The 25,620-nt window shown below is 68.9% G+C and overlaps 1 protein-coding gene across 1 annotated transcript; it reads right to left on the minus strand.

The window, feature by feature from the left end:
• Window positions 1-16: 16 nt before the first annotated feature.
• MMEL1 (membrane metalloendopeptidase like 1) lies at window positions 17-25,599 on the minus strand. Its single transcript, XM_054720629.1, has 25 exons — window positions 25,490-25,599; window positions 23,725-23,888; window positions 22,187-22,261; window positions 21,372-21,428; window positions 20,143-20,304; window positions 19,851-19,931; window positions 17,869-17,964; window positions 17,291-17,409; window positions 16,692-16,757; window positions 15,438-15,572; window positions 15,269-15,358; window positions 12,322-12,458; window positions 11,857-11,950; window positions 10,655-10,783; window positions 10,166-10,264; window positions 9,666-9,749; window positions 9,165-9,268; window positions 8,096-8,154; window positions 7,551-7,670; window positions 6,357-6,490; window positions 6,139-6,204; window positions 5,701-5,796; window positions 5,239-5,315; window positions 4,654-4,999; window positions 17-234 (listed from the first exon to the last, which is right to left on the minus strand). The coding sequence occupies exons 2-24, from the start codon at window positions 23,876-23,878 to the stop codon at window positions 4,900-4,902; spliced, it is 2,334 nt and encodes a 777-aa protein (XP_054576604.1). The 5' UTR covers window positions 23,879-23,888; window positions 25,490-25,599; the 3' UTR covers window positions 17-234; window positions 4,654-4,899.
• Between the last annotated feature and the right edge of the window lie 21 nt (window positions 25,600-25,620).

Here is a 25,620-nt window from a genome sequence, read left to right on the forward strand (position 1 = left end):
TCTTGTCTGTCTTTTCTCTGGTCCTTCACCGCCCCTCCTCAGGCTCACCCTCGGCTGTGCTGGTGAGGCCCATGTGGCACCCAACGTGGGGCCTGAGCACAGGGCCACTGCAATTGCAAGGTGGAAGGACGCTCCGGTGAAGCACGTGCAGAAAGCAAAAAGGAAGGGGAGGAGCGAAGTTTAGTAGCCGCCGGGTGCAAAACATGGGGCATTAAGACTGTCCAAACCTGAGGACTAGAAAGAAAAGTCAGACCCTGATGGTGACTCGGCTGCCCAACCTCGCACCCTCTGACCCGGAGCAGGCACCGTGCGGCCCAGGTGGCTGGGCAGGTGGCCTGGGCGTGACTCTCGGGTGGATGTGAACGCGTGGGACCACGTGGGGCCCTCTGGGGCCCATGCACAGGGAGTGGGAAGAGGGGTGCTGGGCCGTGAGCCCCGCCCGAGGACATCAGGACCCGTCCCCACGCCCCGGCCCCCGGCCCCCCGGCCCCGCCCTTGTCCGAGGCGCTGCTCGGGAGGACGGCCTTGGAAGACAGCTGTGCGGTCCGCGGTGCCCAGTGTCCCTGGCACGTGGGTGCTCCGAGGGCTGCCCAGGGCCCAGGGCAGGGGACGTGCATCACAGACCTCCGAAGGCGGCCGTGGGGGCCACTCGGGGCGATGTCAGCGCCAAAACGAACGGCAGCCAGAAGCCACTGCACAGAGTGAGACCCACGCGGCCGCCGTGACTCACATACGCGGGGAGGGGGGAGCTCCTCCTCCCAGGGCAGAGAGAGAGACCCGCATCCGGGAGACCTGGGGGGCCCTCCCACCCCCTGCTCAGGCGGGGTCGCCGGTGGGTGAGCGTCACCAGGATCAGGACCTGCGCTGCTCTCCACGCAAACTGTTTCCCCAACAGCTGCCCTTCAGGTGACGCCTCAGTGCGTGTGGCCTCTGCTCAGACCAGTTCTCCTCGGACGCACACGCGCTGCGGAGTTAAACCAGCTCTTTTCTGCACAAACTGCGGAAACAGTGCCGCTGAGCCGCTGACCGGAGGGAAACCGCAGGAGAGGAAACGCCCAGAGGCGGTGCTCAGAGCGAAGGCGGTTCCAAGGCTCCGGGGCCTGTGGCCTCAGAGGGCACCAGCCCGCCTGGGAGGGAGCGAGGCCGGTGTGCGGGGCTGGGAGAGGGGGCGTGTCCCTTGCTGGCCGTGTCAGTCACAGGCCTACAGCACCCACGGGATGCCCGCGCCCATCGCAGCGACCGGACCCGCACTCCCCGCAGGGACGGCGGCGGCCTGGTCTCTGTTCCCCGGCTGCACGCGTCCTCCCCGGGGGCGCTGGTCTTTCCTCCTTGATTTCCTCTGTGATGTTTCCCCACTGACTTCGGGGGGCGGGGGAGGGCGGGGGAGGGCGATGGGTGAGAGCCGCGTGGAGGATGGGTGGCCTCCTGCACGCACCCGGCTGGGGTGGGGAGGAACCTGCCCCCAGGCCGGTGCCCCCACGGCCTCAGGGCTGGCGCTCCAACCACTGAGCCACAGGCCAGGGCGGGAGTGTGGTTTCTCACGCCTTCCCCTGGGGCCCGAGGGGGAGCCCCGCACCCCTGGGCGGCGGGTCTGAGTCACCCCCCCCCCCCGCTCCGTCCGGGCCCAGGGACACGGGGGGGGGGGGTGCCCCGGCGCTGCTGGAGGAAGAACCCAGGCAGACGCCCGGGCCCCTGGAGGGAGCTGCTCCCGCTCCGGTGCACTTGGGTGTTTATTTTTAAATTTTATTTTCTTCTCCCGCTTCCGGGCCTCCGGAACCCAGCGCCCGGCGGGCGTCGGCGGCAGGAAGCGGAGTCTTGCGGGAGCGAAGCGGGCGCGGCGCGCGGTGGGGAGAGCGCTGCCCCCGCAGGAAGGTCCAGCTCGACCCAGGCCCCCGGGGAAGGCCGAGGCCGAGGCCTCCCGCCTGCCGGGCCGCCGGGCTCAGTGCGCTCGCAGCTCGGCTGAGCCTCACCCCGCCCCGCCCCCCGCCCCGGGCCCCCGCCGCCCGCGGTCCCGCCGCCCTCGCGCTCTGCGCAGGCGCACCGCCAACCGCGCTCCCCCCCACGGTGGGCGGGGCACAGGCGAACCCGCCGCCTGCGTGGCGCTGGAGCAGCTCGCGGGGCGGACGGGGCGGGGCGGGAGGAGGTCCGGAGGCGGGAGGCGGCCGGGGGCGGGAGGCGGCCGGGGGCGGGAGGCGGCCGGGGGCGGGGCTGCCTGCGGTGAGGCCTCCAGGTCCCCAGGGACCGGCGTGGCGTGCGCCTCCGGGGCGTGTGGGGGAGGCCCTGCCCGCGGGAGTTTCTAGACCAGGGCTGCCCCCCGGGGGTGCCGTGCTCAGCCCCGCCCCCGGGGAGCCTCCCCTCCGCCCCTCCGGGCAGTTGGGGCCCCTCCTTGGCCAGCAGCCCCTTCCCTCTCCAGGAGCAAGCGCCCCTCAGCCCCCTTCAGCGGGGGCCCCAGTCCGCAGCCCCTGCCCTCATGTCCCTCCCACTGTGGACAGACAATGTGGTCCCACTGGTGACTCGGACCTGAAATCAGAACCAAAAGTCTTTACTGGATCCGTCTACCCTCTCCCGGGTGCTGCCCGCCAGCCCTACCTGTCCCCCCTTTCTCCCCCCCCCCCCCCAGTCCAGGTGAGTCCTGCTCCGCCCTTCACACCTGTCACCTCTGGGCCTCAGCCCGTCCTCTCACAGTGGGCACACTCCACCCTGCCCTGCCCCTGGCCCTGAGTGGGCGAGCTGGGCACCCAGGCTGGTGCAGGAGGGTGAGCCGGGGTGCTGGGCGGACCTGGGGCACACACCTGGGACCTCTGCTTCCCAGTGAGCAAGGGGCCCCAGCAGGAGCTGAGCTGAAGCCGCGAGGGAGGGGAGCCCGGGCCGCTGCGGTCACCTCCCTGGGCGGCCTTTGCTGGCACCACCCTGCAGAGCGCCTGGGAAGGCGCCTGAGCTGTCGTCGGCTGAGTCCGGTGGCGTCGGCAGAGCCACGTCCTGGGAACACACGGTGCCAGAGGCAGGGGTGTTGTCAGCCTGACCTTTAGCTCGGGTGCCACGGGGAGGGTTTCATTCCCTAAGTTCAGCCAGGTGCCAGGAACGGAAGCCACAGAATGGAGAATTGCCGCTTGATCTCTAACCATGATTCACACAATTTCCTTTGTCTTCAACGCTAGTAAAACCTCCTGGGATCACGCTGTATGGTAATGAACGCCCTGCGCCAGCTCTGGGTCACTGTCTCCCTCCGAGGGCAGCGTCCCACCGGGCCCCAGCTTTCCCTACTGTCTGTGTGTCTGTCTCTTTCTTTTTCTCAATCCCCCGTCGCCCCTACTCAGGGCTCGTCCGCTCTCTAGCCGTCGCCGCCAAGAGAGAAAACTTATACACCATCTTGGCCAGGCTTCTACCCTCCCCCGGGTGCTGTCTGTTGTGGGCCGTGGGTCAGATTTCTCACCCAGGACCTACCCCCAACGGCTGCAGAGGGGGCTCGGACCCTGGAGCCCCAGTCAGGGGCCCTCCCAGCCACGTCCAGAGCCCGTGCCACAGGCGGGCTGCCCTCCCGGCTGGTGGCGCCAGCGGAGCCAGATCCCCAGGGTTGCCCAGCCTGGGGCCCTGAGCCCTGCCTGCCGGGCGGCCATGTGCACCGGGCATTTCCCTTCGGGGCAGCGTCACTTCATCCGCTGGGAGCCGTGTCCTCAGGACCAACGGGCAGTCAGGGCCCCGCAGCCTCACCGGGGAGCTCAGGGCGCACACAGGGGGGTGACAGGGTGGGGCTGGCCGGGGGGGGGGGGGGTAACAGGGAGCAGGTGGGGGCGGGCTCTTGTGGAGTTGGGAGGAAGGACAGACAGAAAAGGCTGGTCTGCCCCAGGCACCTTCACTGACCCGGGGATTGTCGCCTGCCCCTGCGGCGTGGCTGGTGGGGGGTGTCTTGGCCCACCCGGGACTTCCGGCAACCCCTCCCCGCCTTCCATGTGGGGTGCACCAGCCCTGCCAGCCTCTCAGGCCCAGAGGCCCCCCTCTCCTCGGGGCTCTGTGGACTGAGTGGGTCCGGTTCCGATGACCTTCCCAGTACCCCCTGTACTCCCCCCCCCCCCCCCCCCCGTCTGGGCCTCAATGACAACAGAGGCCTCCTAGCGAGCCCCCCAGCCGCTGGGTCCCCTCCCCTCCCCCTCCCCTCCCCCTCCTCTTCCCTCTCCCCCCTCCCCCCACTCCCCCCTCCCCAAAGCTCAGGGCAGGGGGAGGTGTCCTCTGGTGCTTTAACTCTCCTCTGGCTTCCGGTCCACAGAACCCCAAATCCAACTTCTGGACTGGGGCCTGGGATCTCCTCTGCCCACCTCCAACCTCGGCTCCTTCCCGAGCGGGTCCCCGAGCGCCAGGGGCCATCATCCGGGGCACCCTGACCACTGCCCTGACCCCGCACAAGGACCCCGAGGGGGCCTGTCGCGGACGCGGGCCCCAGAGCGCCTGCTGTCTCCGCCCTGGGCCCTCGTCTGGCCCGAGGCCACGGGGGCAGCATCAGCGGGGACCGAGGACCCAGGGCCCACCACCCGCGGCCCAGACAGACAGACAGGCGGCCCCCGCGGCCCAGACAGACAGGCGGCCCCCGCGGCCCAGACAGACAGACAGGCGGCCCCCGCGGCCCAGACAGACAGGCGGATTCTCTGAAGCGTTTACTTCGCTCAAGTCTGAAGCCGGTGACACCGAGGACGCGCTGGAGCGGGCGGAAGGCAGGTGGAGGCGCCGCAGGGCTGCGCGGGGCGGCGACGCGGGGTCCTGCTCACCCCGGGGCCCCACAGAGTCCCGGCCGGTGCGGGTCTGGCCCGGAGCGCACGCAGGTCCCCGCCGGCCGCACCGGCTCAGAGCCGTCGGGTCGCCTCGGACCTCGGGTGGCGTGGGCAGCGCAGTGTGGCTGGGCCTCGGCTACCAGACGCGGCATCGCACCCGCGGGTGCATGGGGGTGCCCCGGGCGCAGCGGAAGGCGTCGGAGAAGGCGGCCAGGTTCTGCAGGGAGCCCAGCACCCTGCGGGCGGACGGAGGGCCTGAGACGCGCGGGGGCGCGGGGGCGCGGGGGGCGGGGGGCGGGGGGCGCGGGGGCGGGGGGCGCGGGGGCGGGGGGCGCGGGGGGGCGGGGCGGGGGGCGCGGGGGCCGCGGGGGGCGGGGGCCGGGGGGCCGGGGGCCGCGGGGGCGCGGGGGGGCGCGGGGGCGCGGGGGCGCGGGGGCGCGGGGGCGCGGGGGCGCGGGGCGCGGGGGGCACTTGCCTGTACTTCAGGGGGCTGTGGACGTCCGTCTTGATGGACTGCACCGCGAACTCGGGCCGGTAGGAGCCGCACCACACCTGCGAGCGCGCGGGGGCGTGGCTGCGGCTGGGGGCGGGGGCGGGGCCTGGGGCGGGGCCTGGGCTAAGCCGGCACCTGAGCAGGTGCAGGAGGGGGAAGGCCAGGCCCGGGCGGCCTGGAGGGGAGGGGGGTGGCCTTTCTCTTCAGGCCCCAGGGAGTCTCGGTGAGGGGGGGGGCGCCAGCAGGTCCCCCTCCGCCGCTTCACTGACTCCTCCTCCTCCCGTCCCCCTCCTTTCTTCCTCTCCCTTCTGGAAGCTTCCAGGCCCCCTCGGTCTGGTTCCCCCTAGCCAGCCTGCCTGCCCGGCGCCCCTGGAGGCACCCACAGTCGGGCCTGCAGAGACGCGGTGGGGGAGTCTGGGGCAGGTGGCGGGGTCGTGGCCCCACCTGAGCGTAGTTGAGGAAGAAGACCTGGTCGAAGGTCAGGTCCAGGCCTGGCAGCTGCTGGTCCCGGCCGCCCTCCGCTCTCCACTTGAGGTAAGCCTGCGGGCACCGACCGGGCACTGGCCCCGGGCCAGGCCTGCCCCCCCCCCCCCCAACGCCCCCTAGAATGAGCTCCTGACGCCCAGTGCCTGGGGCCGTGGGGCAGGGCGGTGCCGTGACCTCACTGTCTTTCTTGGAGACGGACAGTGGCCACCCGCGGGCAGAGGCCTCGGCTAAGGTCAAGGCAGCGCGTGGGCAGAGCAGCCAGGGCACGCGCCTCTGCCGGCCCGGCAGGCTCCTCAGGGCCTGCTGCCTCCCGTGCCGATGGCAAAGGGGGGATACACTCGGCTGGGCAGGGGCACCCGGTCACTCTAGGGCCCCATGCCCAACCCCCGGGCCCACCTTGTATGCCTGCCGCACCCCTCCGTTGTCAGCGATGTTCTCCCCGAGGGTGCTGAACCCGTTCACCTGCAGCAGGGACAGGACGCGGGAGGGGCAGCTCCCTCCCCTTCCCAGGCCGGGGCTGGGTGGGGTCCCCGCCCTCCCGCCCCCCCCCCCGTGGTCCCCACCCCCGCTCTGTCCCCACCCCGGGCCCCTCCCCGCGCCTGCTGGGCGCTCACGTTCTGCTGCTCGGCCAGGTCCCAGGAGTAGTTCCCGTACTGGTGCACCATGCACTCCGACTGCTCCTGGAAGTGCTGGGCCGAGAAGTTGCTCCACCAGTCCTGCATGTTGCCCTCCTCATCGAAGTTCCGGCCTGGGGGCGGGCAGAGGGGTGGTGGGCCCTGCGTGCCCAGCCAGGCTCTCCTGCGTGCCCTCCGGGGACCCGTGTCTGAGCTCAGGTGAGTGAGGGAGAGCGGGCCTGAGGGCACCGCCGGCCCAGAGGGTCAGCACCTGATGGGGACAGAGCTCAGGCGCCGGGAGAGACAGGGCTGGGGCCTCCATGTCACCTCAGTCCCCAACCCCCTGAGGTCTGAGCCCCCATCAGGGTGGGTGTGTCCTGGGACTCCGGGCTGCCTTGGAAGGTGCCCAAGGTCAAGCTTGGGGTGAAGAGCCCCCCTGGGTGGCAGCTGCAGCCCCGAGCCTGGCCACAGGCCCTGAGCCAGGCAGGGCGCCCGGGGGAGGGAGGTCGGGTCAGCACAGCCCGGCTGGAGGCTGCTGGCCACCCTGGGGTGACCCCGGCTGGAGGCTGCTGGGCGCCCTGGGGATACCCCGGCTGGAGGCTGCTGGCCGCCCTGGGGATACCCCGGCTGGAGGCTGCTGGGCGCCCTGGGGTGACCCCGGCTGGAGGCTGCTGGCCGCCCTGGGGTGACCCCGGCTGGAGGCTGCTGGCCACCCTGGGGTGACCCCGGCTGGAGGCTGCTGGCCGCCCTGGGGATACCCCGGCTGGAGGCTGCTGGCCGCCCTGGGGAGACCCCGGCTGGAGGCTGCTGGGCGCCCTGGGGAGACCCCGGCTGGAGGCTGCTGGGCGCCCTGGGGTGATCCCGGCTGGAGGCCAGCACTGGAGTTCCCAGGTGCACTGGGCTTTGCCTTCTCGGGGTCACAGGCCCAGAAGGGGTGGGATGGGCTCACGAGGTGCAGGCAGGATCTGGCCCTGGAGCCCTGAGCCCTCTCCTCCATCCTTCTGCCCGGCCGAGCCTGCCATTCCAGACCTGCTCCGCCGCCAGAGCTCCCTGGGGACCTGGCTTGGTGTCCCCCCTAATCACAAAGGGGCTGGGTGGACAGCCTGGGACTTGGCCTCAGACCCTTCCGGGCTGCTGCTGGGTGGGGGGAGGGTGTGACTTCAGGTGCAGCTCTGACCCCCCGGGAGCCCCTACCGTTGTCGTCAAAGCCGTGGGTGATCTCGTGTCCGATCACCATCCCGATGCCGCCGAAGTTCAAGGCCTGCGGCTGGTCCTTGCTGAAGAAGGGGGGCTGCAGGATCCCGGCGGGGAACACTGCGGGGGGGGGGGGGGGGGCAGAGACGCTGTGAGTGAGCACACCGCCTGCGCCCCGACCTCCAGGGTCCTGCCTTGTAATCCACCCCGGGAGGTAGAGGTGGGGACACCCCCACTTTACAGGCTTGGAGCCCAGGGGCAGGGGAGGGTGTGGCAGGCCCGGGACCCAAGTCCGGGTTCTCTGCACCGTTCATGCTCCTTCCGGCAAAGGGCCGGCTGCCCGCCCTCCGAGAGGGCCCCCCCCCCCCCCCGGGCTCCTGAACAGACACAGGAACGGCCCCTCGGGTGGGTGACGGGGTGAGTTCCTGCCGGTGGGAGAGATGGTGCCCTCTCCCCTTTAGAGAACGGGCAGGGGTGCCCCCAGGAGGAAGGGCAGGCTGCCCAGGCTCCCCTCCGGCATCAGGGGGGCGGGATGGGGGGCCTACCAATCTGGTTCCGGTTTGGAGAGTAGAACGCGTTGACCACCGCGGCCCCGATGATCCAGCTGAGGAGTGAGCTGGTCACGTGTGGTCCTGTCTCCTGGGACCCTCCCTCTGGGCCACCCTGAGGGCCCCACCCACCGGGCCAAGCACGGGACCAGCCCTGCCAGCAGCCAGGCTGGGGCCCGGCCGGTCCGGACACCTGGCTCCTCCCTGGGCCGGCTCCCCAAAAGCAGGGGTGGCTCTGAGTCAGACCCACGGCCTCCCCCAGCTGGCCCGGTGTCCGCCCTAGCCCCCCCCCTGCTGTCCCCCCCACAGGCCCCGCCCCCAGTGCTGTCCCCCCTCACAGGCCCCGCCCCCAGTGCTGTCCCCCCTCACAGGCCCCGCCCCCCCCGCGCTGTCCCCTCACAGGCCCCGCCCCCAGTGCTGTCCCCCCTCACAGGCCCCGCCCCCACGCGCTGTCCCCCCCACAGGCCCCGCCCCCAGTGCTGTCCCCCCTCACAGGCCCCGCCCCCCACGCGCTGTCCCCCCCACAGGCCCCGCCCCCAGTGCTGTCCCCCCTCACAGGCCCCGCCCCCACGCGCTGTCCCCCCCAGGCCCCGCCCCCAGTGCTGTCCCCCCTCACAGGCCCCGCCCCCACGCGCTGTCCCCCCACAGGCCCCGCCCCCACGCGCTGTCCCCCCTTACAGGCCCCGCCCCCAGTGCTGTCCTCCTCACAGGCCCCGCCCCCAGTGCTGTCCCCCCCCACAGGCCCCGCCCCCACGCGCTGTCCCCTCACAGGCCCCGCCCCCAGTGCTGTCCCCCCTTACAGGCCCCGCCCCCAGTGCTGTCCTCCTCACAGGCCCCGCCCCCAGTCTGTCCCCCCACAGGCCCCGCCCCCACGCGCTGTCCCCCCCCACAGGCCCTGCCCCAGTGCTATCCCCCCCACAGGCCCCGCCCCCAGTCTGTCCCCCCCACAGGCCCTGCCCCCCCAGTGCTATCCCCCTCAAGGCCCCGCCCCATGCTGTCCCCCCTCAAGGCCCCGCCCCCAGTCTGTCTTCCCTCACAGGCCCCGCCCCCCAGTGTCCCCACTCACAGGTTCTGGTCCACCTTCTTCCGCAGCTTCTTGAGGCTCCGCTGGGCGCTGGCCTTGAGGTTCTGCAGGCCGTTCTCGAAATACAGGTGCTCCGAGAAGTTCAGCTGCGGGGCCGGGGCTGTCACTGCCAGGCGGCCGGCGGGGGGGGGGGGGGGGGCGGGGGGTGATGGGGGGGCGGGGGAGTCAAGGGCGGCCGGGACCGGTCTGGGGACGGGCCTGGGGGGGACGGGCCTGGGGACTCCGGGCAGCCCCGAATGAGGCACAGACTCTGGGTATAGAGTGTGACGGGTGGTGGGGCAACCCTGGGTCCTTTGCCCCCCTGGGGCCTCAGTTTCCCCCTCGGTGACAGGGTCCTGCTAGAGCTGCCACAGCCCATGTGAGGGGGTGAGCTGTCCGCAGAGCCTGCCTCCCCCCCAGGTGATCCCGGGCCCCTGGTCCGCAGGCCGGTTGGGGGGGACGGGCTGGGCCGAGACGGGCTCACGAGGCGGGGGTGGGACGCACGTTGGAATACTCCTTGTCCAGGTGCTTGCTCCTCTCGTCCAGGATGTAGTCGGGGTACCCGATCTGCACCTTCATGCTCATGGCCTGGAGGGGAGGGGCGGCCGTGCATCCTGGCTGTGCCCCGCCCTGCAGGTCACGGACTCAGCCCCTCCCGCAGGCTGCGGAGGCGGCTCATGGAGGGAGAGACCCCGGCGGGGCCCTGGCCACCAGGCTCTGCATCTGACACCCGGCCAGGGGGCTGGGGTGGCCGTGGGTGGCTCTGCTGCCTTCACCCTGGCCCAGGGGCTCCTGTGGGGCCTGGCATCACTTCCGGGCACCTGATCCCTGAGGCCTTGGCCTCCCCACCCACTCCGGGTGCTGGGGGCCTCCCAGGCTGGGCTTCCCGTCCTGTCTCTGCCCACAGCCCCTCCTGAGCAGCCGCCGGCCTCGCTGAAGGGAGTGTGAAGGCGCTGGCCACGTGCCCCGCCCTGGGCTGCCCCTCCTGCCGGGGCCCGGCCCACCTTCTCCTGGGCCTTCTTCTTGGACGCCTCGTCCATCCAGCTCAGCTCGTCCAGGGTCTCCACGAACACGGCCCGCACCTTGTCGATGAGCTCTCCGACCTGGGGAGCCGCCCCGCGTGCCTGGGTGAGGCCTGGGGCTCGGCCGGGGCCTGGCCCACGGCCCCAGCAGTGCGGCTGCTCCGGGTGGGGAGCGGGGTCGGGGTGGGGATGGCCCTCCTGGGGCAGGGTCTCTACAGCTGTGCTTCGTCGGAGGGGACCTAGGGCCCCCACCCCCGGACACCCCCAAACCCCGTCCCCGGCAGCCTGCAGCGGCCAGCGGCGAGGCTCCCCCTGCCTCCCCTTCTCGGCACCAGGTGAACGTGTGCTTCCTGTCGCCTCCCCGCAAACACGCACACTGCTGGGCCACAGGCCCCCCGAGGGAGCGGAGCCACGGAGCCAGGAGGTGGCCGTGGACCTGCCCCGATCACGCGGGTGCGCCCCTGCACCCACCACGTCCTTGCTGTCTCTGGAGAAGGCCTTCCGGACGTAGAGGGAGCCCGTGGCGCTCTCCATGTTGCTGTTGACGTAGCTGACGCATTCCCGCCAGCGCACCTCCTCCGTGGTCTTGCCGTACAGCACCTGGTGGTCATTCATTCATTCACTCATTCACTTAGACATTCATTCATTCACTTAGTCATTCATTTACTCACTTATTCATTCACTCACTTATCCATCCATTCATTCATTCACTTAGACATTCACTTATTCACTTAGTCATTCACTCACTCACTTAGTCATTCATTCATTTACCCATTCATTTACTTAGACATTCATCCATTCACTTACTCAGTCATTCATTTACTCAGTCATTCATTCATTCACTTATTCATTCATTCATTCATTTATTCACTTATTCATTCATTCACTCAACCATTCACTCATTCACTTATCCATTCATTTATTTATTCACTTAGACATTCATTTATTCACTTAATCATTCACTCACTCACTTAGTCATTCATTCATTCATTCACTTATTTATTCATTCGTTCATTCACTCACTTAACCATTCATTCACTTATCCATTCATTCACTCAGTTATCCATTCATTCATTTATTCACTTAGTCATTCACTCACTCATTCACTCACTCAGTCATTCATTCACTCACTGTCATTCACTCACTGTCATTCATTCACTCAGTCATTCATTCATTCATTCATTCACTCAGTCATTCACTCACTCAGTCATTCACTCACTCAGTCATTCATTCACTCAGTCATTCATTCACTCACTCATTCACTCACTCAGTCACTCACTCATTCATTCACTCACTGTCATTCATTCATTCCACGGCATTTACCAGCGTGTACTTCCCCCTCCTCAGCTTTAGAGTGCCCAGGGGGTGGAGGGAGACGTGGGATGAACTCAGAAACTTACCTTTGGGTGCTGGGCACGGGTGTGGGGAGGGTCGAGTGTGCCGTTTGCAGGGGGCTCCACCCAGGCAGGGAGTTGGGGGATGGAGGGGCCCTACCCAGCCCCAGCTCCTCATTCCCTGTGCTTGCCTCCCTGGCCTCCTTGATGTCTGTGACCCCATGACCTCAGCGCTCCCTTCCCCCCCCCCCCCCCAGGGGCTGAGTATCATAAGCGGACTGAAGGCATGACGGCTGGGCTCAGGCCGGGGCCGGAGCCACTGCTGCGGGGCTCACGCACCTTGCGGTACTTTGCACGTGCGTCCTTGAACCGTTGGCTCAGGCTGCTAATACGATCCTGCACCAGGCGCCAGACCAGGTAGTTCTGCATGGTCCTGGGGGCGGGGCGAGGGCGGACGGACGGGTGAGGGGTTTGCTCGGGGAGGGATACTGGTTATGGGTCTTTGGCCGCCGGGTTCCCTCCGAGACGGGGAGCTCAGGGTGGTGGGGGCAGCCTCGGAGGCATCTCCTGAGAGACGGAGACGGGCTCGGAACGGACACCGCTACCCAGGCACCGCCTGTCGGCTCTGGACGCTTGAGATGCCTCCAGGAGGCGTTCAGTCCCTGGCAGATGGCTCCACTGGCCGTTAGCATTCACAGCCCCGCGTCCCTCAGGCTCAGCGGCATGGCCTGGGGGCTCTCTCCTGAGAGGAGGAGCTGTGGGGAGCGGGCAGAGCAGGGCGGCCAGGGCCTCCCCGGGCCGCACCTGGCTGAGAAGACGTCGATGATGCTCTCCAGCTTCTGCAGGTAGGGGGTGCCGTAGACCACCACCTCCTCATCGGGCAGCAGCTCGATTTTGACAGATGACAGCACCGATTGTATGAAGAGGGTCCAGTTGAATCCCTGGGGAGGGGGGAGAGGTGGGCACGGTGCCTGGGTGCCCAGCCCCCACAGGTGCACACACACAGGTGCCCACACACAGAATAGCCAAGCAATAAGAGAGAAGGGACAGCCCGGCCGGCGGGGCTCAGAGGCTGAGCATCCACCTATGAACCAGGAGGTCCCGGTTCGATTCCCGGTCAGGGCACAGGCCCGGGTTTCAGGCTCGATCCCCAGTGTGGGGTGTGCAAGAGGCAGCCGACCCATGATTCTCTCTCATCATGGATGTTTCTCTCTCTCCCTCTCCCTTCCTCTCTGAAATCAATAAAGATATATTAAAAAAAAAAAAAAAAGAGGGAGAGAAGGTGCAGATGATCAGAATGAGGAGAAAGGTGGTGACACCACAGAGCCGACGGACAGGCAGTAGGTGCCAGATTATATCTGAAACGCAACTGTGATGGAAAGATTCCCGGGGAAGCACAGTGTAGCCCACGTGACTAAAGAAACAGAACCGATACAGGGGGTTGCAGACAACAACCCAGGTCCACGCTGACACAATGTGGCCCACGCGACCGGAGAAGGAACGGAAACTGCACACAGTGCTGCAGGCAGTAACCCAGGTCCACGAGGCCGCTGTCCCGCCCGCTCCGCCAGACAAGGCGGCGGGACGGTCAGCCGGGCTCGGAAGGGAAGAAAGGAAACGGTTGCTTCCGCCACGGCTGTGAACTGCGTGCGGAAGAGGGAAGTCTAACAGCATCTCCAGGGTCAGACCCAGCGCTGGGCACCCGGTGGAGGTGCCGTGTGCCAGCCGTGTGTCCGTGTCCCAGCGCCGAGGCGGGCACATGACCAATGACACCGTTGACGGTCATAAAACAGCCACCAGGGATGGGCCGGCCGCGGAGCAGAGAACTCTCCAGCCCCCCGAGAGGGACGCCAGGAAACGGACACACGGAAACGTGCATTTGGCTCATGGGCCGGAGGACCCCGCAGGAACGACGTCCGCTTCCCCCAAGTCGGTGCAGAGTCAAAGCAACCCCTGTCAGGCTCTCCGAGGCTCGTGTGTGGACTGGCAAGCTGACTCTGAGTTTTTAAAAAATATAATTTTTATTGATGTCAGAGAGGAAGGGAGAGGGAGAGAGAGAGAAACATCGATGATGAGAGAGAATCATGGATCGCCGCCTCCTGCACGCCCCACACTCGGGGTTGAGCCCGTCTACCAAGGCCTGTGCCCTGACCGGGAATCAAACCGTGACTTCCCGGGTCATAGGTCGACGCTCACCCACTCAGCCACGCTGGCCGGGCCTGACTCTGAGTTTTGTAAGAAAATGCAAAAGACCATAATACTCAAGAGGACCCGGGAGGACCGAGTTGTTCAACTTACTCTGTGGAATATTGAGAAAGATCCTAGAGCTGGAGCAACCGGGGAGGGGGGGCCGGCCTGGGGCAGACAGAGACAGTGGGACAGAGAGCGTTCACGCACACACACAGGTGCACACACACACACACACGCACACACACACACAGGTGCACACACACAGGTGCACACACAGGTGCACACACACACAGGTGCACACACACAGCTGCACACACACAGGTGCACACACTCAGTTGCACACACTCAGGTGCACACACAGGTGCACACACTCAGGTGCACACACAGGTGCACACACACACAGGTGCACACACACATGTGCACACACTCAGGTGCACACACACAGGTGCACACACAGGTGCACACACACAGCTGCACACACTCAGGTGCACACACTCAGGTGCACACACACACAGAGGTGCACACACTCAGGTGCACACACACTCAGGTGCACACACACAGCTGCACACACTCAGGTGCACACTCACTCAGGTGCACACACTCAGGTGCACACACAGGTGCACACACACTCAGGTGCACACACTCAGGTGCACACACAGGTGCACACACACTCAGGTGTACACACTCAGGTGCACACACACAGGTGCACACACACTCAGGTGCACACACTCAGGTGCACACACACTCAGGTGCACACACAGGTGCACACTCACTCAGGTGCACACACACTCAGGTGCACACACACTCAGGTGCACACACTCAGGTGCACACACACACGCCCCACAGCCATTTGGTTTGAAGCGGAGGGGCGGGCACAGCAGCGCCCAGGGAGGGGCACTTTTCAATAAACGGCGCAGGGTCACGCGGGCTCCGGGAGGGAAGGGAGTGGTTTCTGCTTTGCTCCCATGAAACACAAACCCAAGGCTGAGTGAGCCACCTTGGGGGATGTGGGGGGCGGGCGACAAAGATTTCTCACGCAGACAACACTCATGAAGAGAAGGGGATTGTCTTTGATAAATCGATTAATTAAAACCTCTGACCTTGGTCTGTCCCGACCTCGTCCCCCGATTCTGGCCCCATCTGCACCCTCGCCCTCCGCCCTCTGATTGGCAGCAGCTGGCGGTGGCCAGGGTGACATCCTGCCCCTCCTGCAGAAGGGGGGCCAGCGGTGGGGTCGGGGCCGAGGGTGGCGTGTGGGTAACGCCCAGGTGGGCGCAGGCAGAACTGTGGGGAGCCGTGTCAGGGTTCAGAGCAGGACTTGGGTGGGGGGTTCCCCAATTCAGCAGAGTCACCACCCTTCCCAGCCTGTTTCTGCTCAGCTAAGGGCTCTGCACCGGGTGGTGAGTATTTCTGAGGCTTAAATGAGAGGCATGACATGTGGGGGGGGGGGCGGGAGGGGAGGTTGGGCCAGAGTCTGTCCCCGGTGGCCTCCTCCCACCAAAGGCAGGCACCACAGGGTCCCACGGCCCCGCCCCCAGCACCCCCCGTGCCCCCCCCTTACCTTCAGACTGAACCTGTCCTGGAGCTCCGTCACCGGCATCCTGTGGTACAGCGTGGTCACGTCGTGCCTCTCCTCCTGGGGGGCCGTGGCCTGCGTGGGGGGCGGGCGGTGACGAGGGGGTGGGGGCCAGGGCCCCGGCGCCCCTCCCCCACCCGCGGCCTGGCCTCACGTTCGCCAGCTGCGTCTCCAGCCTCAGCACCTGCGCCATGTCCTCCTGCACCCGGCGGCGGTCCCGGGGCAGGCTCATGTCCGCCCGCAGCATCGTGGCCACCGACACCATGAACTGCAGGTAGGCCTCGCGCACCTGGGCCGGAGGACGCGGCACGGGTCGGTCGGGGCGGGGCGGCCGCCTGGGCCCCACGGAGCTCTCTGTGCGGCGGGGGGTGGGGGCGGGGGTGGGGGTGGGGGTGCGCCTATGGCATGGAGCCGCCCCCCCCCCCCCCGGGTGCTTGCCCGCCAACCTGGGCTGCAGGTCATGGCGGGTGGGGGTGGAGGGGCACTGCAGACGGTCATGCCCACCCAGGCCAGGGGCTCAGCTGTCGCCCACCCACCCGACAGGCCTGCCAGGCGCCGCCCTGCCTGCCTCCGGGACGTGATCTTGGGCCCAGGCTCAGGCCAGGTGCGGGCAGCAGGCAGCTCCGGGCGGGCGCCCCCCCCCCCCCCGCGTCCCTTCCCGCCGGGCACCTGCCCCTGAGCTTCTGCGGCACCAGGGCCTGTTCAGGCTGCCGGCGGGCACGCGGCAGGTGCGGGGGAAGGTCCGGGTCATGCAGGGCCGGGTGCCGGGGTTGAGGGTGGCGCCCTCGCCAGGCTGCCCGGCCCCGGGGGTCAGGAGCTGGGCCCTGAGGCCGGATGCCCCGCCTGTGCCCCATGGAGGGGGGTCTTCACTGCAGGCGGAACCACAGGGGCCACACAGCGGCCCGGCCCGGCCCGGCCCGGCCTGACCCACGGCCTGGACGCTGCTCTGAGCGCGGCCCTCGCCCGGCTCTGCAGCCCCACGGCCTGGACGCTGCTCTGAGCGCGGCCCTCACCCGGCTCTGCAGCCCCACGGCCTCGCCACGGCGCCTTTTCCTGCCTGTGCCTCCTCCCCTGCCCAGCCCGCGCCCCCTGCCCTTCCTCCCGTCCCGCCCCGCTGGCCCTGCCGTTCGGTTCCTCTGGGCACAGGAGCAGAGCGGGCCTGACCCTGCGTCCCGGTCTCCACGCGCCCCACGCAGAGCACCAGCCACGAGGGCCTGGCGGGGGGCGTGCTCCAGGCTCCTCCACGAAGGTGCTCACCGGGGCCAGCTGTGGGGACGGGGCTGAGAGGCCACGCAGGGCAGCTGGGCGCCAGGCGGGCCCTGGGGGAGGAGGACGGGGGAGGGCGGGGGCGCCAGGCGGGCCCTGGGGGAGGAGGAGGGGGGAGGGAGGGGGCGCCAGGCGGGCTCACCTTCTGGTTGCTGCCTTCCTGGAAGTAGTGCTCTCGGGACGGCATGCCCAAGGTGGGCTGGTCTATCTGGAGACACAGAGGGCGTGAGCCTGGGCCGGGCGCCCGTGCCCACAGCCTGGCGAGACGGGCGGCGGCCCTCGCCCTCCCCCAGGACCCAGAGCGGGCGACGTGGGGTGTGCTGGCGCCCTGTGCCTGAGTCCCGTTCGCTGAGTGACAGGCAGAGGGCCCTGGGGCTGCACACAGGGGCTGGGGGTGCAGGTGCCACAGCCTCCCCCGCCCCGTGGGTGCACATGCTCCCCGGCTCTCCTTGGCTCTGGCTGTGGCTCTTGGAGGCCAGGCTCCCCGCCCAGAGGCCAGAGCACCGAACCGCCGCCCACGTGGCCTCTGAGCAGGAGGCGGGGCCTTAGCAGCCGGGCCCCTGACCTCAGAGCTGGGCCAGAGCGGGCGGCTGCCCGTGGCCTGGCCGGCTCCCCGCTGTGCGGTCAGGGCCCCAGCCAGACACGGGGTCCTGGCCTCCCGCCCTGGCCCCCCCTGCCCCCCAGTACCCCCCGCCCCCCGCCCTGGCCGCGCCCAGCGTCCCGGGCCCCGCGTGGCCGTACGTAGATGATGTGGCGGCTGGAGTTCTGGTCGTCGTTCCAGATGAAGAGGTCGATGAGGACCCGCCGGTTGAACTGGGCGTTCATGGCCGCCAGCTGCCGCTCCAGCTCCCAGTGGCGGCCTGGGGGGCGGGGCCGAGCTGGAGCCGCGGGTCCCTGGGTCCTGGCCCAGCTCCGCGTGCACTGGCGGGGGGAGGGGACCCCTGCGCAGCTCACGTGTGGCCTCGGGCTGGGGACGTGGGGGACACACTTCCCCACAGTCCACGGGGCTCACAGGGCCCGGCAGCAGCGTGTGCTGGGGCTGCCGGGGAGGGGGGGGGTGCCCCGTGCCCGCCCCCGACGTGGGGCTGAACCAGAGAGCAGAGAGCCGAGCCCACACCCGGAGCTGGGAGCAGGGGTCCTGGGGCCTGTGGGGGGTGGGTACGTCTTTCCTCAGGGCCTGGAGGGATGCCTGCCCTCCTCGGAGCTGGAGGGACCGGCCGGACCTGCCCAGGCTGTAGGCCTCGGCTCCAGGAGCCCCAGGTCCTGCCCCCGCCCCCCCCCCCCGACCCCACCTGTGCAAGCCGCCGGCCCGGCCTTACCTACAGTGTCCGTCCACTCGTCCATGGCCACCGGCCAGCCGCCCACCCGCCCCAAGGTCTCCAGCAGCGGCTGGGAGTCTCGCTCCTCGATTATGCCTGGGAGGGAGGGGGGGTCACTCGCCCGGACATTGGTGTGTGGACACCGATGTCACACGACCCCACGGGGGTGCTGCACCCCAGCCCGCAGCCCAGCCCCGCCTCCTCCCCCGGTCGACGGCAGCAGAGACGGGACGCGGGGGCGAGAGGGGGTGGGGGAGGTTACACATACAGGTGCCACGGGACAGCGGCCGGAGGGCAGGAGCAGGCAGGGCTCAGAGCCACCCTGGGGAGCACTGGGCACCGGGAGGGGGTGGGGGGCCGGCCCGGGCAGCGGGGATCAGCAGGGAGCTCAGGAGGACTTGGCCCAGAGACGAGGTGAAGGGGGGACGCGGGGGACGGATCAGGGCGTGGCTGCCGGCGGGCTCCCCAGGGGACGGAGGGTCCCCCTGGATCTGGTCTGTGGCGGGGCCCTGGGCCTCTGTGCACTCGGTCTCGGGCGGAAATTCCCGCAGGTGGGGACATGGAGTCTCCGGTGGAGACTGGACGGCTGGCCAAGGCCCTTGGTTTCCGGGGGAGGAGCCGAGCCGAGCCTGGGCCTGCGCCAACGGGGGCTCAAGGCGGCACCCGTGCGGCCGGGGCCCCAAGGAGCCTGCTGTCACGTGTGAGAAGCAAACCCGCCCTCCAGGAGCCCCGGAAACCCCAGCCCTGAACCGGCCCGAGGAGAAGCGGCTCCCAGAACCTCTGACCGCAGGCCGGGCTCACACGCCCCAACCAGGCACTCGGGGAGACAAGCCAGAGAGTCCCCGCGTCTCAGTCCTCCCAGTAGGAAGCAAAGCACCGGGAACCCCCAGTGCACCCCCCCCACAGACATGGGTACACACATACATGCACACATGCCAGTACATGCAAACACACAACACACACATAGACATGCACACACACAATACGCACATATACACACACTAGAGGCCCGGGGCACGAAATTCGTGCACAGGGGTTGTGTGTGTGTGTCCCTCAGCGCAGCCTGCATCCTCTCCAATCTGGGACCCTCGAGGGATGTCCAACTGCCCGTTTAGGTCCAATCCTGGTGGGATCGGGCTTAAACGGTCAGTCGGACATCCCTCTCACAATCCAGGACTGCTGGCTCCCAACGGCTCGCCTGCCTGCCAGCCTGATCACCCCCTAACCACTCCCCTGCCAGCCTGATCCACGCCTAACTGCTCCCCTGCCAGGCTGATTGCCCCTAACTGCCCTCCCCTGCCGGCCTGGTCAACCCTAACTGCTTCCCCTGCAGGCCTGGGTCCCCCCCCCCAACTGCCCTTCCCTGCAGGCCTGGTCGCCCACAACTGCCCTCCCCTGCCGGCCATCTTGTGTCCACATGGGGGCGGTCATATTGTGTGTTGGAGTGATGGTCAATTTGCATATTACCTCTTTATTATATAGGAAATGCACAAGCACACACAGACATGCATACACACACACACATACACCCATACACACACAAATGCACAACACACACATGCACACACATGCTTTCCCGGGGCTCCCGGCCTCTCCTGTCCTCCTCTCGCCCAAACCGAGCGTGGCCTGTGCTGGGGTCAGGGTGTGAGGGTCCTGGGCAGCTGGCAGGCAGTCTGTGCCCCAGGGGGGCCGGGCACAGTGCCAGGCAGGGGCACAGCTCACAGCCCTGGCCTGAGTCCCGAGTGGCACCCACTTTACCAGTCTATGCTGCAGCGGCCAGGGGTCCAGCCCCCCACTCTCTCTCCTTCCTGCAGGAGCCCCCCCACACACACACACACTCACTCACTCTCGTTCATGCAGGAGCCCCCCCCACTCACTCTCCTTCCTGCAGGAGACCCCCCACTCACTCTCCTTCATACAGGAGCCCCCCCCACTCACTCTCCTTCCTGCAGGAGCCCCCCCACACACACACACACACTCACTCTCGTTCATGCAGGAGCGGTACAGCGTCTTCGCCTTCTGCACGGCGGGCCGGTCCCTGGCGGCGGTGTGCTCCAGCGCCCCTGTGGGCAGGAGGAAGCTGGACAGAGGCCCGGGGCGGCTGGGGGTCCAGGTCAAAGGTCCCCACGCTCCCACCACACTCGGCGGCAGGCGGCCCCTCTGCCCCTGCTGGGCCTTTCCCGCGGGGACCCCCTCTCCCTGCGCCCCCTGCACGGAGGCTCTGCGGGCTGCCCCACGCCCACGGCTGGCCGGACGGGCAGGCCCGGGGCTCACCTTTGAGGACCACCTCCAGCTCGTCCCGCAGGATGTCGAAGACGCTGTACCGGGAGCTGGTCTCGGGGACCACGTGGCGCCGCAGCCAGCCCCCGCACGCGTGCTGGTAGAAGTCCTCACACGGGTCCTTGGACGGGTCCATGTTCCTGAGGATCCTGGCGGCTGCTCGTCCCCGGCGGTGGCAGGGGGGGCGGGGGGGGGGGTGGAAGAGGAGGAGGGGAGGTGCAGTTGTGGATGCCTGGGGGGCTGTGCACCCCTGGGAGCTGTAGTCACCCTCTCTGAGCCTCGGAAGTGGGGGACTCAACTTCTAGAACCGCCACATATCAGCCACATGACCTTGAACCCCCGTGACCTCTCTGGTCCCCATTCCCTTCTCCTGAATTCTGGGAGCCAGCTGTCCACAGGGGTGCTGGGCTGACACTGCAGGCTGTGTGTGGGTGGGGGGGGGGCTGGAGCTCTGCTCTGCCCCTGGAGGCCAGGTGTCCTCAGGATGGGAGGGGTGGCTCTCACCCACCATGGGGGGCGGAACCCCGAGTGTGCAGGGACAGTGGGGCCCGGCTACCTCTCTCAGCGGAGGTGGCCGGCTGGACCCCGGCTCACAGGGTTCTGTCACTTGGCTGGGACCTCGCAGGCAGCCCCGCAGGAGCACCCACAACCCCACTGGGGTCCCCTCCCACCACTCCCACGGGCTCATCTGCAGGTCTGACCCCCCCCTCTAAGCCCAGTTCCTGGGAGAGCGCTTGATGGCGCTGTACGCTCGGTGGCCTCTCTTTCTGTAAATGCAGAAGAGGCCCCGGCCCGGGAGGCCAGGGCCTGAGCAGGGGCTTCTAGGTGTGTGGGGGCCGGGGGGGGGGGGGGGGGCGGGGAGGGGGCGGGTGAGGATGGGACTGTCCCCAGGCCTGTCCTCTGCCCTGGAGCAGGGCCTGCGCCACCATCACCGGCCCCAGCAGCGGCAGGGCCGTGGGAGGGCGGGGGAGGGGCTGTGTGAGGGGGCGGGGCTGTGAGGATGGGGCGGGGCTGTGAGGATGGGGCGGGGCTGTGTGAGGGCGGGGGCGGGGCTGTGGGAGGGCGGGGCGGGGCTGTGAGGATGGGGCGGGGCTGTGGGGGCGGGGCTGTGGGATGGGGCGGGGCTGTGGGATGGGGCGGGGCTGTGGGAGGAGGGGGCGGGGCTGTGGGAGGGGCGGGGCTGTGAGGACGGGGGCGGGGCTGTGGGAGGGGGCGGGGCTTACCTGCTATCACGCAGCCGGGGCTGGTGCACATCTCGTCCTCCTGGGGCCCCTGGATGGCTGTGGGCAGGGAGCAGTGTGAGCATGGAGAGGCGGGCGCACAGGAGGGGGCGGGTGGGGCCCGGCCTCCCCTCCATCGCTAGCCCGGGGCAGGCCGGCCAAGGTCCTCCGCGGGGCCCAGGCCTGAGGCCTCCAGTGAGGGCCAGCCTCCTGGTGTGGCCCCGAGGCTGCCCCAGGCCCCAGGGCTGGAGCCGGCCCTAAGCCTTCCTGCCTGCCTGCCCTCCAGCTCTGCACCCTGAAGCCCCGCCCCCCATGTCACCCCCCACTGGTGATGTCAAGGTGCCGCTGCCGGGCCTCCAGGGCAGTGCCCAGGCCTCAGGGGCAGCGCCCAGGCCTCCGGGGCAGCGCCCAGGCCTCCGGGGCAGCGCCCAGGCCTCCGGGGCAGCGCCCAGGCCTCAGGGGCAGCGCCCAGGCCTCCGAGGCAGCGCCCAGGCCTCAGGGGCAGCGCCCAGGCCTCCGGGGCAGCGCCCAGGCCTCCGGGGCAGCGCCCAGGCCTCCGAGGCAGCGCCCAGGCCTCAGGGGCAGCGCCCAGGCCTCCGGGGCAGTGCCCAGGCCTCCGGGGCAGCGCCCAGGCCTGGGGGCAGCCTGGTTCCCGGCAGTCCTGCCTCTGTCCTCTCTTTCCCTGGGACTCGGGGTGTCTGGGGTGTGCCCTCGCCTGGCCGCACAGCGTGGGCCTGCAGTGGGCACAGCCTGGCCGGGGCTCCCTGCCCCTCTGCCGGGGCCAGCCGCTCGGCGTGCCCGGGGGAAGGCAAGGCTACCTCGGGGCTTTCGCTCTACAGCGGTCTTCTCTTTCCCGGAGGCGAGCCGGCTAGTGAGGAGCGGCCGCTGCTTCCCTGGGGAGAAACACGTGCTCAGACCCGCTCCAGCCCCGGCTCGGCTCCCTGCTGGGCCCCGCCTCCCCCTCTTCTCCAGTGAGGGCTGGTCACCCTGGTTATTGGGGGGCACAGAGGTTCTGACCGTGGGTCCCTGGTAGAGACCCCCTGGTATTTACGAGACGGCGAGGGGGAGGAGGCTGGGCAGGGAGGGCCCTCTCGTTGGGGTGGGCTTTGCCACTCCTCACTACTGGGTAGAGGACAGGCCCCTGCACCCCACAGCTGGGGGGGTTCAGCCTTGCTCCTGGGAAGCCTCTACGCCAGGTGTTTGCAGGCTGGGATCTGGGGTCTGGGCTCCCCAAGGCTCTCTGTGCAGCGGGGACCTTCCTCCCCTCCCCTGCCCCTGGCCTGGCTCTGCCCCTGCCCCTGGCCCTGCCCCTCCCCTGCCCCTGCCCCTCCCCTGCCCCTGGCCCTGCCCCTGCCCCTGGCCCACGGAGTTGGCAGGAGACCAGGAGGGGCTGGAAACCCAGAGCTGGCACCTGTCAGGCCCGGAGCATCCACGCTGAGCCCCCTGCTGGGCCTCAGAAGCAGCCCTGCCCAGGGGTGGACGGATGGCCCCAGGTGGTGCAGGCGGAGCAGAGGGCGCTGGCTAGCGAGGGAACATTCTAGCACAAAGGCCGTGCCCCGTTGTTGAGAGAGCTGAGCAGTGCGTCTCCCTCAGACTCTCCTGAGCTCTGGGAGGAGCTCACCTGACGCATGCCCCCCCCCCCCCCCCCCCGCCTCCCCACCCCCTCCCGCCTCCCAGGGTGCAGTTGGTGTCTGACCAGGGCTGCCCGGCGCCCAGGTGCATGCACGTGAGCCCCCCCACCTTGCCCCCTGACCTGAGGGGGGTGGGGGTGGTATTCAGCCCTGGCTCCTCCGCGTGGCCTGGGTGGGGGCGGGGGCGGGGACTGCAAGTGGGGGCTGTTCCTGCAGGGACCCCAGCCCGGCGCCCTCCACCATCTAGCAAAAACCAGCGTGTCCGGGAGGCCCCGAGGCGCCTGTGACCTGGGCCTTGGGGGGGGGGGGGAGGGAGGCGGATGCAGCAGGTCCCCCGGGGGCCTTGGCAGCGCCGCGGTCCCAGCCCTGGAGCTCGGGCTCCCCCTGCCGGGCAGGCCGGGAACTGCAGCGCGCGGTGCTGGGCGGGCCGGGGGCGCGAGGGGCGGGGACCCGCGGCTCAGCCAGCAGAACCGGCCCGGCGGTGCCAGGGCAGAGCCTCTGCCAGGGGCCGGCCCCGCAGGTCAGTGACCCTCCCCTGGAGGACGCAGCTCAGCCCGCAGCTCAGCCCGCAGCCCCGCAGCCCCGTGCAGACCCCCGCCTGCCCCAAGGACAGGGCTGGCTCCTCGGGTGGGCGGCGCGCAGACCCTCCGAGGGCGCCGGGAGGAGCGGCTGCTCGGGGCGCTGGGGGTGGCTGGGGGGAGGCTGGGGGACGGCGCCCCACTCACCTCCGCTGTGGGCGTAGAGGAGGCTCAGGGCCGCCAGGGCGCCCGTCAGCAGCAGCAGCAGGAGCAGCAGCCCCCACTCCAGGACGCCGGGGCGCCGCCGCCGGGACCGGCCCCTGGTCTCCGCCGCCCCCGCGGGGCTCTCCGGCTTCCCCATCGCCGCGGCTCTGCAGGGAACGGTGCGCAGCTGAGCAGCCCGAGGCCAAGGGCAGGGGGGACGCGGTGTGGAGCTTCGGAGGCCCTGCCCGGGGCTGGGAGGGCCCGACGCTGGCGGGGAGCAGGTGCCAGGCTTTTCGGGGTGCTCAGCCCCTCTCTCCATCACCAAGTCCACACGCTCCTGGGCTGGAGTCTCTGAGCGCCCCGGGTCCCCAGAGGGGGGGCCCAGCCTGCTGGCCCTGGTGGCGGTCTCTCTGCAGGGCGGCCTCTCAGAGCCCAGTGGCAGGGGGAGTTCTCGGGACCATGCTGCTCACAACTTGGGGTCCACACGCCAGGTCCAGGAGACCAGGTTGCGGGTTGGGGGGGGGCGGTGCTGCAGTGGAGCCTGCCAGGGGCGCACTCACACCCATGCTCAGACCCACATGCACATTCAAGCTTACACATGTGAGCGTGCATATATGAGTGTGTGCATGGGCTCCGTGTCCATGTAAGCAATGCACGTGTGTGTCTGCATGTGAGTTATGCACATGTAGATGAGTGAGTATACACATGGGCTCCCTGTACATGGGTACATGTGTGAATATGCATGTAAGCATGTGCACATGTGCACCTGCACGTGAGTGTGCGCATGGGCTCCATGTACATGTGTACTGTGAGTGTGCATGTGTATGCACATGCAGGTGTGTCAGGCACATGTGGGGAAGTGTGCACCTGTGTGTAAGTGTGCACGCGTATGCATGCAAGTCATGCACATGCGTGCGTGTGCACATGTGAGCATGTGTGCGTGTGCACATGTGCTGGGTGTGTGTGCACCTCCGTTGCTGCACCTGGAGCTCTCTCTGCTGGAAGCTGCTCGGCACCTGGGAGCAGCCGTGCGGTCCTCGCTCAGGACAAGCTCACTCCTGAGGTGGCGCCTGGCGCCCGCCTGCGTGCCCCAGATTCCCGCCTGCCGCCCTTTACCCCGCCCGTGGGACCCTGCTCAGGTCACCCCCAGTGGGGCCTCCCTGGGGTCCGCATTCAACACAGCCCCCAGCACCCCCTGCACCCCCTGCACCCCAGACTCATTTCTGTTTTACCACCAGACAAACAGCCATTATTTCTATGTCCATTTTCTCCCCGTTGGGAACATCCCGGGCAGGGAAGGGCCGTTTCCCTGGTCCCCAGCCCTTAGCCAGCCCCCCCCCCCCCCCCCCCCAGGCACCAGCCAGCATCAGGGGAATGAGTGCATGGTGAAGAATGAATGAAGGAATTGGGTGGGCGGCTCTGGGCCTTGGCTCGGCATCTGTGCTCTGTCTTAGGTTAACCAGGACGAGTGAGTCCCTCCCTCAGGTGCGCATCCCCGCCAACGCCATCCATCCTGGGACGCCTCCCCAGTGAGGGCGGCGGGGCGGAGCCAGGCTTCTGCTCGGGGCGCACAGGCTGCTGGCCAGGCTCAGCTGCGGCCTCGCGGGCCCTTATGGGGGGGAACTGTGCCCCGGAGCTCCAGGCCCAGGTCCCGGGGAAGGGGCACCCAGAATGCCCCACTGCCCCAGGGCTGGGCGCCTGGAGGGGTTCTCGGGGAGCAGCCCAGGACAGCCGGCCCGACCAGCCGGCAGGCCCTCCACCGGCTCACCTTCAGGTCACTGGAGAACGGCCGTCACCCGAGGGCAGGTCGGAGGCTGGGGCAGGATGGCCTAGAGTTTTGGGGAGCAGGGCCGGGCGGAGGGGCTCCCAGGGGTGGGAGGGCAGTGACTTCAGGGGCTC

This window comes from Eptesicus fuscus, chromosome 9 (genome assembly GCF_027574615.1).
Source record: "Eptesicus fuscus isolate TK198812 chromosome 9, DD_ASM_mEF_20220401, whole genome shotgun sequence".
NCBI lineage: Eukaryota > Metazoa > Chordata > Mammalia > Chiroptera > Vespertilionidae > Eptesicus > Eptesicus fuscus.

What these genes read in the sequence shown, in the direction of transcription:
- MMEL1 (XM_054720629.1), bottom strand. Translation starts at nt 23,878, where the DNA reads ATGGGGAAGCCGGAGAGCCCCGCGGGGGCGGCGGAGACCAGGGGCCGG. An exon ending in CCAGCCGCCACATCATCTAC is followed by an intron (nt 16,758 to 17,290) that starts GTACGGCCACGC and finishes CTGTGTCTCCAG; the next exon opens with ATAGACCAGCCCACCTTGGG. An exon ending in TCCAAACCGGAACCAGATTG is followed by an intron (nt 7,671 to 8,095) that starts GTAGGCCCCCCA and finishes CCCCCCCCGCAG; the next exon opens with TGTTCCCCGCCGGGATCCTG.